Source organism: Zophobas morio, unplaced genomic scaffold, assembly GCF_036711695.1.
Source record: "Zophobas morio isolate AGI-343-1 ecotype UQ-CSIRO unplaced genomic scaffold, CSIRO_AGI_Zmor_V1 ptg000058l, whole genome shotgun sequence".
NCBI lineage: Eukaryota > Metazoa > Arthropoda > Insecta > Coleoptera > Tenebrionidae > Zophobas > Zophobas morio.
The window spans coordinates 2,640,541-2,657,758 of NW_026972163.1; the positions used below are offsets into that span (position 1 = coordinate 2,640,541).

Genomic DNA, 17,218 nt, shown 5'->3' on the forward strand with positions numbered 1-17,218 from the left:
TCTTCATTTAAGGGTGTAACTAAACTGGGGTCATAATCATCTTCGCAATTTTTATTTTCGCCCAAGTCCCCTGGTGAATGCTTGCCTAAGATGTACCATCTGAAGCGATACATAAAATCTACCGGATCTGGTTGATCATTTGCAGAACCCATTTCTTTTAATATGGGAGAAAAAATTCTCCAAAACATCCTGATTTAATCTTCGTGTTAAAATGAATTCCAACTTATATTCCGTTCTTAAATACTGGTATAAGCTATTTAATGACTTATTACTTATAATACATAATTCCTTTCTGAAAAGGCAACAAGGAATGATGATTAATGACCCTCATATTCAACATAACTTTTGTCATTTTGAATAGAAGCTGTCGCTGCTCCACTAAGTCTGTGCCATAAGCACTGGCACCATTTGACATATATTTTGTACTGGTGTTAAAGAGATCAAACCAATTATTGGTCAGTTCTATAAACTTAGATAATGCAGTATAACTGGGGTCATTAATTAAATTATTTTCCCCACAATACTGGAAAACTTTTGCTTTATTTTGTTCTAGAAAATAATTTGGCTGCCGTCTTCACTTTCTGCCTTTGTGAGTGTTTAACATCCAGCATGTGTTGCGTAATTGTGTGCCCAATTTTTAGATCTGACGCTCCACATAGACCTAAAAATTGTTCTATTGCTCTTTTTTTTTAAAGCTTTACCGTCAAGAGTGAATCCACTATCTAGAAAGTGATTGTGCAATATTTTTTTTTACAAACATTTCGTCAAAGGCAAGAACTGTTAATTTGTCCACGTCTTTCAAGTTTTTGGCATGTTTTTTCATAAGAACGGCCACATTCTGTAAAAATCCTGGGGCTATAGAAAACGTATTGGCCCAACGTCTCAAAGTTCCTAGATCAGGCAGAGGAAATTTGCATGCCTGGCGTAGATACGTATACGCTTTTGGGCTGACACTGCGTAAGGATATTGCTGCTGCAACATCGTTAGCAGTCCAACGTACCCGTTTCCCAGTTGTTAATGAACGGATTTGCCCAGGGGTAAATAATTATTTTCTAGCTGCCTTGCCGACTGCTTTCCATTCATTTTTTTGTCTCAACTTTTTATTTAAAGAACGATAATCCACGCACAATCTCACGTCACCACTTTTCTTCTTCACTAATAACACAGGGCTCGCGAATGATGAAAAAGAGTCTTCTACTATTCCCGCATCCTTGAGTTCTTCCACTATTTCCTGAACCTTTCTTCTCTCGCTGTACGCCATTCGGTACGGTCGATAGTAGGTGGGTTGATCGTCTTCAAGCTGGATATCCATCTCAACCAGCGTTGTACATCCCAACTGTTTCATATTTCTGGCCACTAAATCTTTATATTCGTTCAATAAAGACATTAACTGGTATTTATCATCGCCAGTTACCTCAGTATTTACTTCTGCTTCAACCACCGGTTCTTGATTTACCTCTCGCCGTTGGTTACCTTCTACGCAACACTCACCACGTACAATTCCTTTATCTTTACCAATGTTCACAGGTTTTCCGCTTATATTTAAGACAGGTACCACAGCTTCGCCATTGTCGTCTGTCTTGACCACACATCTCGGGATGATTCCTCCTAAATCTTTTAATTCACTCTCGATGCATAATTCGGCACTTGTAAGGTCACCTCTCACCATAATATGACCTAAGAAATTATTCGGAATAACGGACGCTTCTTGCGCCCATAGGACTGTCTTCATTTCACCTTTTCGTTCCGTATGGGGTAGTTCGCTGAATTCCAGTTATGTAGGTGTTTTAATTACCTTAACATGTTCTTGCTCAGTAAATGGATGCCCAATTAATATCGGAATTCGTTGATACTCAGCTGGAACGACATAAATTTTGGTCATGGCCTTAACCTCGTCGATCTTAATTTGGGCCTTCACGGCACCTAATGTTTCTATTTTCGCACCGCCGTAACCGATAATGTTCTCGCGGTCGCGTAAATCACGAGTCCCAAAAAACGCACATATTTGTCTTGTATCGCACAAATTTGACTGCCGAAGTCAACGTAGTATCCCTGCATCTGAGTTCCGTTGATCAGTACGTCTTTAAAATATTGTATGATACTCACGTGAAAACTCCATTGCATTACTCACTTACATACAGCGCTCGACTGCGTCTCGCGCCGTATTCCCGTTCGTAATGCAATGGACCGTTTTCAACACTCGTAACATAAATAACAATTTTTTCGTCGACCACTTATTAATGTGAATATTAATGAATTTTTTTTCTGAAAAAAGGATGCGTTAATGGACGTCATTAACGATCTCTTTTTCATTAACGCACTCTTTTTTAGTTCGTCATTTTCACGGTTTTAAACGTTGTGATCTGTCATGATGTTAGACAACCAGATTTTTCTTATAATTTTATTCATTTTACAAGAAACTTTTACAATTAATGAAATATTGTTATAACATAATTAGAATTATTTTTGGATATTCATCACAAAACTATTAAAACTACAATTGTTAAAGGTTACGAAAGGAACTTATAAATTCTTTGTGTTGCTGACGTCAGGATTTATGTTGATTTGAACGTTTTCGGAGGTGTTTGAGGTTATGTTATTTATCGAGTTGATCGAGTTATTTATTTCTGTTTCTGCTGGCGAATTAGAAGGAAAATTAGCAGTGGCTGAGCAAAACAATTGTGTAGAGGTCTCGGGGGTGGTGGAAGAAGTTGCTGTCTCGTTACAAAATAATTGCTTGGCAATATTAACTTTATTTTGAACTGAGTCTTCTATGTATGACTCTGCAACCCTTGTTGATTTCCACCCACCGTGCCTCTTTATTGCCGCAAAATCAGCCCCTGGGTCAGATAAGATTGTGGCTGATGATCTACGGAAAGAATGTCCCGTATAGAATTTTGGCTGATCTAATTTTAAAAATTGTGCAACTGTACATGGAATTTTGGAAAATGTGTTGATACCAACAGGGTTTGTAGTGCATTTATTGTGTCTGTAGTGTACAAAGAATCGTGTATGTTTTGTATGGTTGGGTCTCAGTGTTATATACCGTCTGATTAATTTTAAAAATATACTTTGGTCATCATCTACAATGGTAAAAACTCTTTCTTCTTTTGTTTTTGTTCTGGAGCCAGGGATAGTAACTAAAAATTTTGATTTCAAATCTTCAACATTGTTGGTTTGCAATTCTAGAAGTTCATGCTTTCTTAAAGCTCCAGCGATGCCGAAAATGAGTGCTACCTATAAAAGTTGTTAGCTTGTACAAATTCAAGTTCTTGGTCTTAATTTACCTTGGCCATTAAAAATACATCATTTGGAGCTTCAATAATAAACTGTTGTACTTGCCCTTTCTCCAATATTTTTTATTTTTTTTGGAACATGTCCTTCACTTTGTCTTTTTATGTACATTATCAATTTATGATAATTGCCAATGTCAATATTTTTTTAGACGTAGAGTAGACTTCAACATTGAAAATTTTGGCCAGAGGCTCGCAATTAATCCTTTTTGTACGATCTCGGCAAAATACGCCAGCAAGACGGGCTCAATGTAATCGTTTACGTGTTGCTTGGTACACCAATCGCAGAATTCAGAGTATGTTCTTTCGTAGAGATCTTTACTTTTAGCCGGTAATAAACTTCCACACGCATCGTTCGCACTTGCTATTACTGCAGCCGGAAGATCACTATTTTCTAGTTCCATTTCTCAATTTAAAATTTACAACCGCAATGGCAAACGCTTTTTACACAATGAATGTCAACGTTTGTGATTCGCTTGTCATTTTTTTTTTCCAATGATAACTATGTTAACTGTCCAAAATTAAAACACACAAGAATGGACAACTTTGTGGAACTATGTTTACTGTTCAAAATTAAAACACACAAGAATGGGCAAGTTTGTGGTCAACGAAAAAATGTTGTAATAAACTCGTTTGTTAATGGGCGATTAATAATCTCCACTTTTAAAGGCACTCACTCGCTACGCTCGTTCGTGCTTTAAACAGTGTCGATTATTAATCGCGTTCATTAACAAACTAGTTTATTAAATAACTATTTTCGTCGACCACTTATTAATGTGAAAATTAATGAATTTTTTTTCCAAAAAAAGGATGCGTTAATGGACGTCATTAACGATCTCTTTTTCATTAACGCACTCTTTTTTAGTTCGTCATTTTCACGGTTTTAAAACGTTGTGATCTGTCATGATGTTAGACAACCAGATATACTCATTTATTTTTCTTTTAATTTTATTCATTTTACAAGAAACTTTTACAATTAATGAAATATTGTTATAACATAATTGGAATTATTTTTGGATATTCATCACAAAAGTATTAAAACTACAATTGTTAAAGGTTACGAAAGGAACAGATAAATTTTTTGTGTTGCTGACGTCAGGATTTATGTTGATTTGAACGTTGTCGAAGGTGTTTGAGGTTATGTTATTTATCGAGTTGATCGAGTTATTTATTTCTGTTTCTGCTGGCGAATTAGAATGAAAATTAGCAGTGGCTGAGCAAAACAATTGTGTAGAGGTCTCGGGGGTGGTGGAAGAAGTTGCTGTCTCGTTACAAAACAATTGCTTGGGAATATTAACTTTGTTTTGAACTGAGTCTTCTATGTATGACTCTGCAACCCTTGTTGATTTCCACCCACCGTGCCTCTTTATTGCCGCAAAATCAGCCCCTGAGTCAGATAAGATTGTGATAAATTTGAATAGGCACCAAAGATGTTACAAAAATATTTGCATCACAATAATCTTCGGATCCACTTTTTTTGTTTATATTGTGCATAGCCGGAACTGCCATCGCAACCCCATTTGTAGACGGCAGTGATATCTTTAAGAAGATTTATGTTTAGAGCAGGAATCCTGTGCAACTTTCGGTCTGTAGAAGTCTTCGTATTGTATGATTTATTAAACTTTGCAGCTTAACATCAGCAACTGTGTCCGTTATAGTTATGCTCAGTGGATAACATCGTCTTCTGGTGAATGGAATATCCCCCGGTTGATGCCTGGGGGATGTCGGGAAGTCCTCCGGCTAATGCCTAGACGACGGAAAGGTAAAGGGAAGGGCAGACCGCACCAGGGGCGGCTCATGACTTGAAAAGTTGATGAGGCAAAGCGCAAACGTTCCAAAATATAAATAATGCCAGGTTACTTAAATATTTTCTACTTATATCAGATAAACAAATTTGTAAACTCATTTAACTGTCTAGCAAGAACCAACGTGGAGGTGTAGGGAACTCTTGCTAAGAAAGGATGGGAATGACAGGACGAAAGGAAAGAAAAATGTAGTTAGGAAAAACTAAATATAAATTCTAACAAAAAATAAAATTAAAATAAACTCTTAATAAAACATATCGAAAAAAAAAACAAATAAAATAAAAAATAAATCTAATATGATTTATAGCAAAAAACAAAACGAAAAAAAATCGATAAATACTCTGGATTTATTTTAAATTTTTTTATAGATCAATTAACGATCTACTCAAATCTGGAACCAGCCGTTTTAATTCTTTAACTACATACAATTTATCATCATACGTGAAAGTAGAAAAAACACAATTATTTGTTAAAAAGTCTACCACATCCTCCGTGTTCCCAAGAATTACCTTGGACAGGCGTTCATGCACCTTGCCGGATTCTGGAACTGCCATTGTCATTAAACGTTAGTCGAGAAAAATTCCGATTTGCGATAATTTACTCGTAATCTTAAATAACCGAAATCAAACTATGACTAACTCGACACACGCAAACATAGGCGTGTTTAACACAAAATTCTGTTACCGAAATTCTGAATCAATTTATAAAACAGACAGATTTGTCGCAAAACAATCAACGGCCTAATTTTGAATACATTGTTGTATCTTGGTAGAGAATAAAAAGTAGCCACAAAAGAGCACAACACGTTTATTAGCTTGGCACAACAACATACACAAGAAACATTACTTATGCTTAATCATGCACCGAACTGCCATACAGATCTTCAACTTCTGCTATCAAGGGAAATTGAAAATTGCACAATGCGCTGCACACTTGAAAAAGTGTTGTGGCTTGTGCTGTTAAATTGCTGGGAGTGGCTTGTAAGATTTTCCAACATTTAATCCTACGGATAGCCCTTTCAACATGAATACGTGCTCTTGCAATTGTTCGTGTTTGCACTGCCTGTTCAGGTGTGAATTGCGCGGTAGTCAAAAATGGTGGCAAATTGAGATCTACACCAGCCGGTAAAATGTCTTTAATTAAAAAGCCTTTGTCGGCTAAGATCATGTCTCCCACCTGCAGTTTGCCCAAAATGCCACAGTCAGCGACAATTTTTTTATCTGAGGTCGATCCGGGATATAACTCCCTCACGAACGTAATAACACCATTTGGGGCTACTCCCACTAACCCTTTGACAGTATTTTGGCGTTTGTAGGCACTGTAGGTCATTTTCTGTGTTGCAAGGGATTTTGGCTTTATATATTTGACTTCTGTACAGTCTAACACTATACGACAATTACTAAAAACACTGAAACATCCTGGAAGGCATAATCGGTTTTTCTGCCTTGATGGAATCTCTTTCATTAACTGACAAAATAATGTTTCATGTAAAGCATGAATCCATGTGGACACAATGTTGGCAATTGTGGTGGTGCTACAGTTAAACCTACAGGCTAAATCAAGCTGTAACAGGTTGATTCTCAATTTCATCAGGGTTATTAATAGTTGGCCTCGTTTGGGTATTATACCAACAGTCCACCCCAAACAATAGGTGAGCTCCCTATGTTCAAATAGCGCAAACAATGTCTGAAATAGATGCACATTGGGTATTCCCGTATACATATTGATTAACTGAGCATCATCTTTAATATGTTCAAAGGAAAAGGTTGTAGATAGGTGCGCCAACTTGGCTTTTAACTCCTGGTTTTCCTTCTGCAAAAAGTACATTTCTGCCTCTTGCAAAACACTGCCACTTGCATTGACGTTCAACCCTTCCAATGCGTGACGTAATCCAGAAGACGTCCGTGATCCAGCATCTTCACTTGATCCTTGATCGGGCGTTTCTGATGCTGACGGTTGTTCATCTGATGCTCCGGAAGTTGATGGCACTGGAAACAACTCTTTACGACTAGTGCTAGGTTCTGGTGTCTCCATCATGGTTTCCAGTTTTCTAGAACCAATTATATACTGGTTAATCGCATTGCCTAACTTCTACTACTGTATTTTGCATACCTTTGTTTCCTTTTTTCGGGTGTTCGAAATTTAAATACTTTATCGGCAGCATATTCTACAATACTTGGGCCGTTCGTTTTGTCACCCTGTAGAAAATGGCAAGTACACACCATCGAATGTTGGGATGGCTCCCTATCTGCTCGCCTGTCGATAGCAATCATAGAAGCACACGCATTCATACATCATAAACCTTACATACCCAATGAGTGTCATCCACTTCTTACGCGTTTGTTCCTCCTTCGGAAAACGGAAAAATCGGCAGGTTTTCTGTTCGCTGTAATGCTTGCAGCTCGGCACAAAGCACATCACCATTTCTACGAACAATCAGAAATACTCCTTCATGAACGTAAAACACATGGGCTGCGGAACCTAACCTTACTTTCTTTCTTGAAAGGTTTATTTAAATGTGGGATTTCCACTTATCACTCCACTCGTGTCCACCTTCAGCTATAAACCACTGATTTGACACCAGTATCTTTAGCAACCTTTAACTCGTTCTTATCACTGCACAATTTACTGATTCCACTTTCTTATGGCCATTTAACACAGGTAACCTAACCATGGCAACCATTTTTGTTTGGAATCAGTTGGAACGCGCCAACGCCTATGTGACGTCACACTTTTTGCATGCATTAGCCAATAACACGTGACGTCACGCTGTGGCGGGAATTCAGCGTTGGACAAGCGCCGTGAAACTCCATAAGTGACAATGTTAACATTTTTGCATTTTATTTAAAAGTGTGGGTATTTATCTAGAAAATAAATACGTGAATAGCTTCTTTCATATCTTTTCTGTGTATCAGGGTGCTTTTTTTGGCGATTTGAGCTTAAAAATACATAATAAAAATAAAAATACAGAACGCTGTTTTGGCCTGAATTCCTCGTCACCCAAAATACATCCGTGTGTTTTAAGCGGTAAATTGGAAATTAATATTTTCGTTTGAGGTCAATGTGACGGGTTTAAGTGAAGGTGTGTGATTTGTTTTTAAAGTATGGATAATTTAAGTGATTATGCACGATGTCTTTCCGTCAAAGAGAAAACAGATATGTACAAAAATTAAAGAATTTAAACGGCGTAGATCCTTATATAATGAGTACAAGTGATTTTAATTTGTGTTTAGACGATGTCCCTACCATAACAATGAATACCATTCTAAACTTTTTTTATTTTTGGAATAAGTAAAATAACCCACAATGAAATTCGTGCGTTCAAAAGTCTAGAGGCATTTATTCAGTTTTCTCTTTTTTAAACGACTGTGTCTTTCAACATTACAAGTTTTATGGGTGGATTTATTTTGATATCCTAAATTTTGTGATGGAACATAATCAGGGTGGTCCACATCCGACAAATCTGCAGGTTTACCTAAAAGAGCACCAATGTAGTAATTTATTAGAAACTGTAAATCTAATAGGTAGTTACTGTACCTAAAATAAAATGATCCCAACAAACATAGGAATACTTTACTTTGACTTCGTTAAATCCACTCGTTTCAAGGCTTTTAATCAAAGCTTCCGCTTTTTTTCCCCATCCTGTATATATTTACCTTTATTGTTGCTAATTGCTGGGAAAGGAAAATAAAATTTGTCCGCATTTCTGGTGCTTCGATTCGCGTAACCCACAACAGCACAAAATTTAGGCATTTTCTCCTAAAATACAAAATATTATAACATTAAGATGCTAGTGTATTTAAAAAACATTGATGTACATTAACAAAGAATTAATTTGTAAAACAAATAATATAAGATGCAACGAAGTTAATCTGCACATCACATTGGAAAACATTATTTTTTAAGCATATTTAAACGTTATGGTGCGTTTTACAGATATCTACACAGTCTAGAAACTGTAACAAACTTACCAAACTATAAAAACACAGTTGACACACAAATGAATTCCGAAAATATCATCATTGACTCTTATGAGAAAACCGGCTAGTTGTCAAACGCTGCCATCTTGAAGACCTCGGATGACGTCAGTATATTTGGCTAATTGTGGGATCTACTGCAGAGGCAAGCTGCGAGTTTGCCTCTTCGCGTCTGAAAATACGTGTTGTATCGAGTGTTGAAGCGCGCTGTTTAATTAAGGGAGCAGCAAGTACCTACCTAGATAAGAATAACAATATAATTTTCCATATTTATTTTTAAGATTTTAGAAAAAAAAATACAAATTATTTGCCGAAATATATCGGTAAAAAATAATAAAAATCCTCATAAGGCTTAAAATTCATCGGAGAGGCATTGTCTCACCTGCCTCATAGGACAAACCGGCCCTGGGCCGCACCGGTTAATGCTTCAAACTCTGCATCTGTGTACTCGTGTCTGTCCGGAGGCCACAACCCTGTTTTACGGAAACCATTAATGGTTATATTCATTATCGCTGCTCTCGGAAATGCTTTTCCTAAAAAGCCCACCAATAACATCCGGAAATTCATGTAATCTAGAAGTAATTGCTGGTGAAAAGTAGGTACTAAGAGGTTTAAAAAATGCAACATTGAGAGGTTGCATTCTATGGGTGCAATGTGCTGGAAGCGAAAGCATAAGTACTCCACAATTTCTATCCAATTCTATAGCTTTCATGCTTTGGATATGACTACTATGTCCATCCAACAATATAAGCAATACATTTTTGTTTTTGGAAAGTTTTACGTGGTTTATGTAATGTTGCAACTAATGGTAAAAGACATCAATGTCAATCCAGCCTTTGTCTTGACATAATGAATATGGTTCCAGGATGTGCTCGAAATGTCAAACTGTCGTTCATACGTTTTTTCGCATAAATAAGCATGGGAGGCACATATACACCACTTGCGCTCATAGCATACGTGCCAGTAACGTTTTGTCCTCTTTCGGAAGATGTAATCGCACCTACTTGATGTTTGCTTTTCTCCGCAATCACCTTCTATTGTTTTTGAACAACAGTGTGAGAAGTCTCGTCTGCATTGAAGATCCTGTCTGCAGTCAAAGCGTTTTCTTTAACAATTTTCTCACACACATCAAAAAAAGCGTTTACAACTACTTTATTGAAGCCAGCGGCTCGGGCAAGAGAAGTAGCTTCTGGTGCAGGCAAATTTAGTTGAGGATGTTTTCTCATAAAGCCTGCATACCATTCTTTTCCAGCTAATTTTTTCTCGGTTTTTAATCTAGTTGTTCTTTTATTTTTTTCCGCTACTTCAAATGCTAGTTTCATGAGTCCACTGCGTGTTAATCCATAAAACAATTTTTCCAAATGTTAAATGTGCTGTATGAGATCATTTTCAACATCTTCTGGTAAATCAGGTTATCTTCCTATTAAATAGTTACTTCGATTTGAAACCTTGTTTTTGTTTGCTATTTTTCTTAGTACAGTAGTTTTAGGGATAGAAAATGTTTTGGCTGCTTCATTTACACTCATTTTTTTACTTTTAACAGCTTCTACGGCAGCTGTCATGTCTTCTGTTTTCCATTTAAAATGCTTTTTGAGCCTTCGGTCACTTCTAGTGAGAATGCGTTGAGATACGTACTTACACAAATTGGATCTGTAATTTGGACCAGACCCAAATGCATTTGGATATGCATTTTTGCCAAATGGGTCAGGTGCATCAAAACTGATGCTTTTTTTTGCTTAAAATGAATGTTAATCATTAGAGAATAACGCAAAATCCTATGATGGCCCACGGGGACATTTTTTAATTTCGTATGGTGGCGCATAACGTGTTAACATGGAAAGATCGTAATTCACAACTTTTTAACCATGGCTTCAAATAATGCCAAAAATTTGTCCTGATGCGTCATTTTTTCAAGGTGGCGGTCGTTAGCGGTCTGGATGGCTTTTCTTTTCCTCGCATGTAACGACTATCACTATCAGAATTACTTAGAAGGGTTTCTTTTGATGCGTCTTCTTTGCTAGTCCCTATTGTTCCAATTCTAGTCAAAATATTGCCGATAACGGCGATCTTTTTCCAGACGTATTATTATTTAGTTTCAGTTGTCCGTTCTTATTTTTGGATGTGTTTTTTTTTCAAATATGTTTACATTCTTACATGATTTTCCCAATGGATGGAAGAGCTGAACAGTTTTTGAATTTACCATTTCATTTTTATTCCGCACATCACCAAGGAGTTTTGTTTTCCAATCTTGGATTTATGCTTTTCCATATGTTCATTAGTACTGTAAATGTTCGTTAGATGGATATTAACATTTTTGTGTCTTTTTGACACTTGAAATACAAATGTTTGCTATGTCAATCATAGTAAGAAAAATGTGTATCCATAGATGGTGTTAGTCATTGATAATATCATGGCCAACTCCATTGACACTTCGCTTCGCTTCGTGTCCGGCCGTAACATTACAAGTTTCATTGGTGAAACTGATTCTGATAACCTCAAAAATCGATCCGGCAATTGACTCCATCTATCGATAAAAGTTTGTATAATTTTGACTGACGTTTAATTTTCAAGTGTCAAAAACATGGAAAAAGGGAACAAAAGGCGGACAAAAGAAGCATGTATAATTCGAATGAACACAAAATAAACAGTAAAATCAACAAAATAATAAACTAGGTATGTATTCTAGGTTTTTCGAAAAAAGATTTGATTGAACAATTAAAAACAAAGCTCACGGGGCTGATTGCATAGAAGTCAACCCAAAGAATAAGCTGGAACCACAAATAAAAGGTAATTGAAGATGTTGTAACAAAACCGGATTACTAACAATGTGAAATCAACACTATAATTTCAAAACCTTTCTACTAATGGGTTTATTGGTGACAGATTTTTTTTTCTCACACAATCGTTTTTTTGTACACAAATATTATTTAAAATTGGTTTCATCCACAGATTAATGATCAGTTTGGAAATGCTGTGTTTATGTTTATTGCAGATCAAAAGAAGATTTTGAATTAAATGAGGATTTAAAATTTTAAATAATTGTGGGCAAGTATATAGTTGATCTAAAAATGCTCCAATTTCTATCGCAAGATGTTCCAAAGATTTTATAAGACTTATAAATTGAAAATTTGGGTAGGTCAGTCTGCCGTGATCTTGAAGATAAATCAAGCGTAGAAGAGGGCCGGTAGTTGATAAATATAATATGGGAATCAGACAAGTATCGCACTGAAATTTGTCAGTGATTTTCTTTACAATGTATCCTGCTAAAAAAGCAACAGATGCCGCATATATATATATATATAGTCTTATCTAAATTCATTATTGGTTCACTTGAATTTCGAATTTTTTCTAATGGTAATATGAACTCCGGATCACAGAAGTCAAATAGCGAAATAGAATTCTTGTTTCTATTTTTTTCTAGTGTTGCAGAACTGACATAATTAACACTTTCTGCAGTATTGGACGAACTGGATGATTTAAACCGCAACGTAAAATTTGACTTAAAGCATATTCTGCAGCTCTTGCATCGGTTGCATCATTAGATCCTCCTTTAAGTCGGATATGCGAAAACATTCCTTCAACAGCGTCAGAACTAAAAGCCCTGGTTAATACATAATAAAAACTTGATTGCTGCAAAAGGGACTGAATACAAAGATAGGTGCTTTTTGCAGTGAAAACCAATGCATGTGCACTTTCTTTGGTTAAACATTAAGCGAATTTTCGCGACTAACTTTCTGTAACTGAAAAGTATGATACTGGTAACATCCCCACCTAATGACAATGACGTAATCAACATACTGCGACGATTATCACGAAAATAATGTAATATGATTGACTGTCAAGAAGTGTGACAAGAACGTAAGAAAATATAACCTTGCAATTTGCAAAAACTGTGCAGCATTAAAGTTTTGGTGGAAAATGGAGCCACTCAGCGTAATTAATTTATGTGAACAGTACTTTTTTGATGCTGATGAACTTCTGTCGTGTAACTGGATTCTCAATAAAACAAATGCCACAAATTTGTATATAAAATTACGTGAAACCTATTACAAAGGGCCGATTGAAGAAGATTGGTTAAGAAATTACCATGACATCATGTTTTTTCGGTTTTTTCGAATACAAAAGTCAACGTTTTTAAACTTATTAAATGTTGTTCTGGAAAATGACAACCATAAGTTAATGAGGAAAAAATATCACGGGGGTAATTTACCAATACCACCTGAGAAGGCTTTGCTTACGTTTTTAACATATATGGCAACCCAAGAAAGTTTATTGTCAATTGGGCAAAGATTTGGAATTGTTCCATCAACTGCAATGAATATAGTGAATGCTTTGCTTTATATTATGTTAAAAATAAAGAAATACATATTTTGGCCTCGAACTGATGAAGAGGTAGAACATGTAATAAACGGTTTTACTCATTATCCAAGTAAATTTTTAAATTGTTTGATATTTCAAAATGATTCATGTTCATGTTTTTCTTTAGATGTTTTGGGTGCTATTGATGGTAGCCAGATAGATATAAAAGTCGTGCCACATACTCAACATGACAGTTATGTTAATAGATATCTTAGACATTCTATTAATGCCATGGTGATATCTACTGCTGAAAAAATTTTGACTTACGTTTTTATTGGATTCCCAGGATCGGCACATGATTCCAGAGTAATTTATATTTTTGAAATTATGGAAGTTGAACCTCAAGTGTAACTTATAGGTCTTTTCGAACTCAACATTTGTCCAAAACATTGCAACACATGGTTCGCAGTTCTATTTTCCTAATGAAGAATGTCATATATTAGGAGATAGTGCATTTCCATTAAAAATGTGGATGATGACACCCTGTAAGCGTAGACCAGCTTTAAATAGAATTGAAAGACAGCACAACTATCATTTGAGTGCTGATCGTGTTGTGGTCGAACATATTTTTGCCCGCATTAAAGGTCGATTTAGGAGAGTAATATTCATTAACACCTACTCCATTAGCAAAGCTATTGAAATAACCACTGCTGCATGCGTTTTACATAATTTTTGCTACATGAATAAAGATCAGTGGGAAGATGAGCTCCATGAAGATGTTAACGTACAAGAGTTCATTGCAGAAGACAATGATGAAGAAACTCGAAGAGCACAACTCAAAAGGAACCAAATAGCTAGAGAATTATTAAACAATGTATAATATATATTATAGAAAATAAGAAAAGATAGATACAATATGTATTAAAAACAACAAAACATAAATTCTAACGAAGGAAATAACATTGTCTTTAAAATCGTTTCTGTTTTAATTTTCATCTTCACTGGAATCCATTTCGCGTTTTCGTTTTTTGGTCATTTTTTCTAGGATTGTCAGCATTCGGTCTCTCTGACGAGTTTGCTCTGTGAACAGCGTATGCATTGCTGCAAAATGCTGATTGCGATCCTGTGCTTCTTGTTGTAAGTGTTTTGTTAAGAATTCTAGATATATTTGGTTGGATGTTTTTGGTTTAATACCATGCTTTACTTTCTTAAATCGATTTTTAATGCCTATCTTTTCCTGTAAACAAACAGTACATATTTAGAAAATCTGATGAATGAAGTTATACCTTTACTTGACTATCAGTGCTTGCCATGGTAGTACTGCTTGTACTTGGTGTGGGATCGTCATAAATGCTAGTACTGGAGTCTTCACCTTCAGTGTCCTGCAAAATACCATAACATATACAAGAATATTTAAGAGTTTCTCCAATGTGGTGCATTTTACTTGTAAATTTTGAGGATGACATTTATGTTTCTCCCCTAAAATCGCATCCAGCTCAAAATAAAATGGGGGATTATTAATTCGTTCAGTGCCTGTTTTGCGCCTATGGTCTTTACACTTAATATAAGTTTTCTGCAAATTTGCGAATTTTTGTTTACATTTTTTTGCGTCCACATTAAACCCTGCTTCGCGCATTTCTTTGACAATTTGTTGCCATAAGGTTTCCTTATGAGTTTTTTTGTCATTAAAGTTGTCCTTTAATCTTAATCGAAGCTCCAACAATTTGCTGGTGGCGGTCATACATTTTACTGTGGGTCTGCTTTTGGTATACCAAACATTCGCAAGTTGTGTGTCGTCGTTTTCATTACTTGTAACATTTTCAATATCGTCGTCGTTTCCATTATTTGTAACATTTTCAATATGGTCTTCGATAAACGCATCGGCTCGTTCCTGATCTGGAAGAAGTGAAAACAAATAAACTAATCTTTAAATGAGATTTATAAAAAGTACCATTTAATAGAATCTGGGCAATATGTAATGGGACTACACACGAGTAGTCTTCTCCCTTACTATTTATAGAAATCTCCACCAAGTTCTCTTCTTCATTAGCTTCTGGTTCAACTATCATGTCTACAAAATGCAACTTGTGACATTAATTAGTGTTAAAACTTGTTTTAATAAGTTGACCTTCTGTTGACGAACACATTTTTTTTTTTCACAAATTAATATAAAATTGCACCATCAACACTCAATCAGTCTCAGAACGCAAATTAATTTATTAGGCGGCAAAGAAAATAACCTAACAAAACTTGAAACACATTAGACCCATTTGACAGATCTACATTTGGTTACCGCGAGATACATGCAACGTTAGGCCGTTGGTGCCAGTATGTTCATGGTAAGGTCGATATGACGTCACAACACCTTCTCCTCTGATACCTTTCCAAAGCGAAAATGTTAATGTTACACGTAATAAGATACCGTAACTTACTTAGTTAGTCGCGAAAATTCGCTTATTGTAAACCAACAGCTAACGATGAATTTTGGATGTCATTTATATAATCTGGAAACGCAACGTTCAACCAGTTTAAGCGTTCAGCACAAATACTCGTATTTACATACGGGACAACAGTACTATCTAATGAGTTAACGTAGTAATTTTTAGTACTTACTACTTACATTATGTAATTGAAAGAAAACGTATATTGTCTCAATATATTGAACAGTAGCATCAACACCTTGGAATCTGGGGTGACCATTCTCTTGTAAAAATTTTAAAGAAGAACTTACAGATGGTGAAAAAATTTGAATTGCGCGTAAAATATTCATCTTTTCAAAATTCGAAGGAAATAAACGTTTTTTTGTTGAAGGCCATATAGTTTTTTTTAAATACTCGGAAGAACCTGCATTTGAATTCATCTCTTGTTGCAGAAATAAATTTTTCACATTTTTTAGCGCATGACAATAATCAAAACTTAAGAATAAAGGCATTGGGGTCAAAAATGGGTGAGGAATAGAATTTGAAAGAGTACCATTACAAAGAATTTTGAAAAGTTTGACATATGCGGAGAAATCGTCTGTTACGATTCTTAGCACAATAAACCCACAAGAGGTAAGGAGTTCCAAAACGTTCACAGTACTCGAATGATATGTCTCTGCGGATAAGTTGCTATGTAAAAGTTGCCTGCAGGAATTGTATATCGGGTGCTCAATCCATGAATCACAAAACATAACATTTTGTTAGCTAGATCTACGAGTACATGTTCGCCTACATTTTGACTTTTGCAATTGTTTAAACCATAGATGCGATCCTCGGATCGACTATAAAACATCTTTTCTCTGATTGACATATCATCGATTATCAACGAACATATACGTTCGACTGGTTTTTTTAAACTGGAAATTTCGGAATTTAATCTTTCTTTGATTAGCGCTGAGGTTCCGCTAAAAGGCCCCAAATAACGTAAGATTGTGATTTTTTATGGTAATTTGGCCAAATGTTTTCTGCATAATTCATATTCTTTTGACGAGCAAAATCTCCAAACGGTACATAAATGGACAGATGTTGCCGACCATCGAGGTACTTTTTTATTATAATTTTTTACCACGTCCAAAAGAAATATGGCTTTTTCATCATTGTTTTCCGCGGCTTTGGAGATATCATCTAACAACTTTGAATTTAGACTTTTCTCATTTTCAACCTGAAGATTCCTTAATTCGCCTAAACAGTTTAGATATTTTTGGGTCATTCTTTTCAACTTCAAATTTAGAATTTTATAATGATATCTGAGATCCTCAACTTCCTTTTGTGTAATTGTATAAGTTTATTTGTACGAATTTTGAATTGTTCTCACTCTCGATGCAAACCATATTGCTTTGAACTAAGATGTCGTTGTTATCTCG

At 35.6% G+C, this 17,218-nt stretch overlaps 3 protein-coding genes across 3 annotated transcripts; all 3 read right to left on the reverse strand.

Annotated features, from left to right (window-relative positions):
- Window positions 1-1,045: 1,045 nt before the first annotated feature.
- LOC135143437 (uncharacterized) lies at window positions 1,046-2,124 on the reverse strand. Its single transcript, XM_064075303.1, has 3 exons — window positions 2,107-2,124; window positions 1,796-2,029; window positions 1,046-1,726 (listed from the first exon to the last, which is right to left on the reverse strand). Exons 1-3 carry the CDS (start codon window positions 2,122-2,124, stop codon window positions 1,046-1,048), a joined length of 933 nt encoding a protein of 310 aa, XP_063931373.1.
- Window positions 2,125-5,950: 3,826 nt separating this feature from the next.
- Window positions 5,951-7,522, reverse strand: LOC135143438 (uncharacterized). The gene is made up of 3 exons (XM_064075304.1): window positions 7,410-7,522; window positions 7,211-7,354; window positions 5,951-7,148 (listed from the first exon to the last, which is right to left on the reverse strand). Exons 1-3 carry the CDS (start codon window positions 7,520-7,522, stop codon window positions 5,951-5,953), a joined length of 1,455 nt encoding a protein of 484 aa, XP_063931374.1.
- A 6,837-nt stretch (window positions 7,523-14,359) lies between these two features.
- On the reverse strand, window positions 14,360-15,115 carry LOC135143439 (uncharacterized). Its single transcript, XM_064075305.1, has 3 exons — window positions 14,819-15,115; window positions 14,661-14,756; window positions 14,360-14,611 (listed from the first exon to the last, which is right to left on the reverse strand). The coding sequence occupies exons 1-3, from the start codon at window positions 15,113-15,115 to the stop codon at window positions 14,360-14,362; spliced, it is 645 nt and encodes a 214-aa protein (XP_063931375.1).
- Window positions 15,116-17,218: the final 2,103 nt, after the last annotated feature.

Bases quoted from the DNA above. Each gene is read 5' to 3' on its own strand.
- LOC135143437 (XM_064075303.1), bottom strand. The intron at 1,727-1,795 runs GTAATTAAAACA...GGTGAAATGAAG, and splicing joins CTGAGCAAGAACATGTTAAG to ACAGTCCTATGGGCGCAAGA.
- LOC135143438 (XM_064075304.1), bottom strand. From the start codon at position 7,522: ATGGTGATGTGCTTTGTGCCGAGCTGCAAGCATTACAGCGAACAGAAA. The intron at 7,355-7,409 runs GTATGTAAGGTT...TGCTATCGACAG, and splicing joins AAGTGGATGACACTCATTGG to GCGAGCAGATAGGGAGCCAT. The intron at 7,149-7,210 runs GTATGCAAAATA...AATTGGTTCTAG, and splicing joins CCCGAAAAAAGGAAACAAAG to AAAACTGGAAACCATGATGG.
- LOC135143439 (XM_064075305.1), bottom strand. From the start codon at position 15,115: ATGACCGCCACCAGCAAATTGTTGGAGCTTCGATTAAGATTAAAGGAC. The intron at 14,757-14,818 runs GTAAAATGCACC...GGTATTTTGCAG, and splicing joins GTCATCCTCAAAATTTACAA to GACACTGAAGGTGAAGACTC. The intron at 14,612-14,660 runs GTATAACTTCAT...GTTTGTTTACAG, and splicing joins GCACTGATAGTCAAGTAAAG to GAAAAGATAGGCATTAAAAA.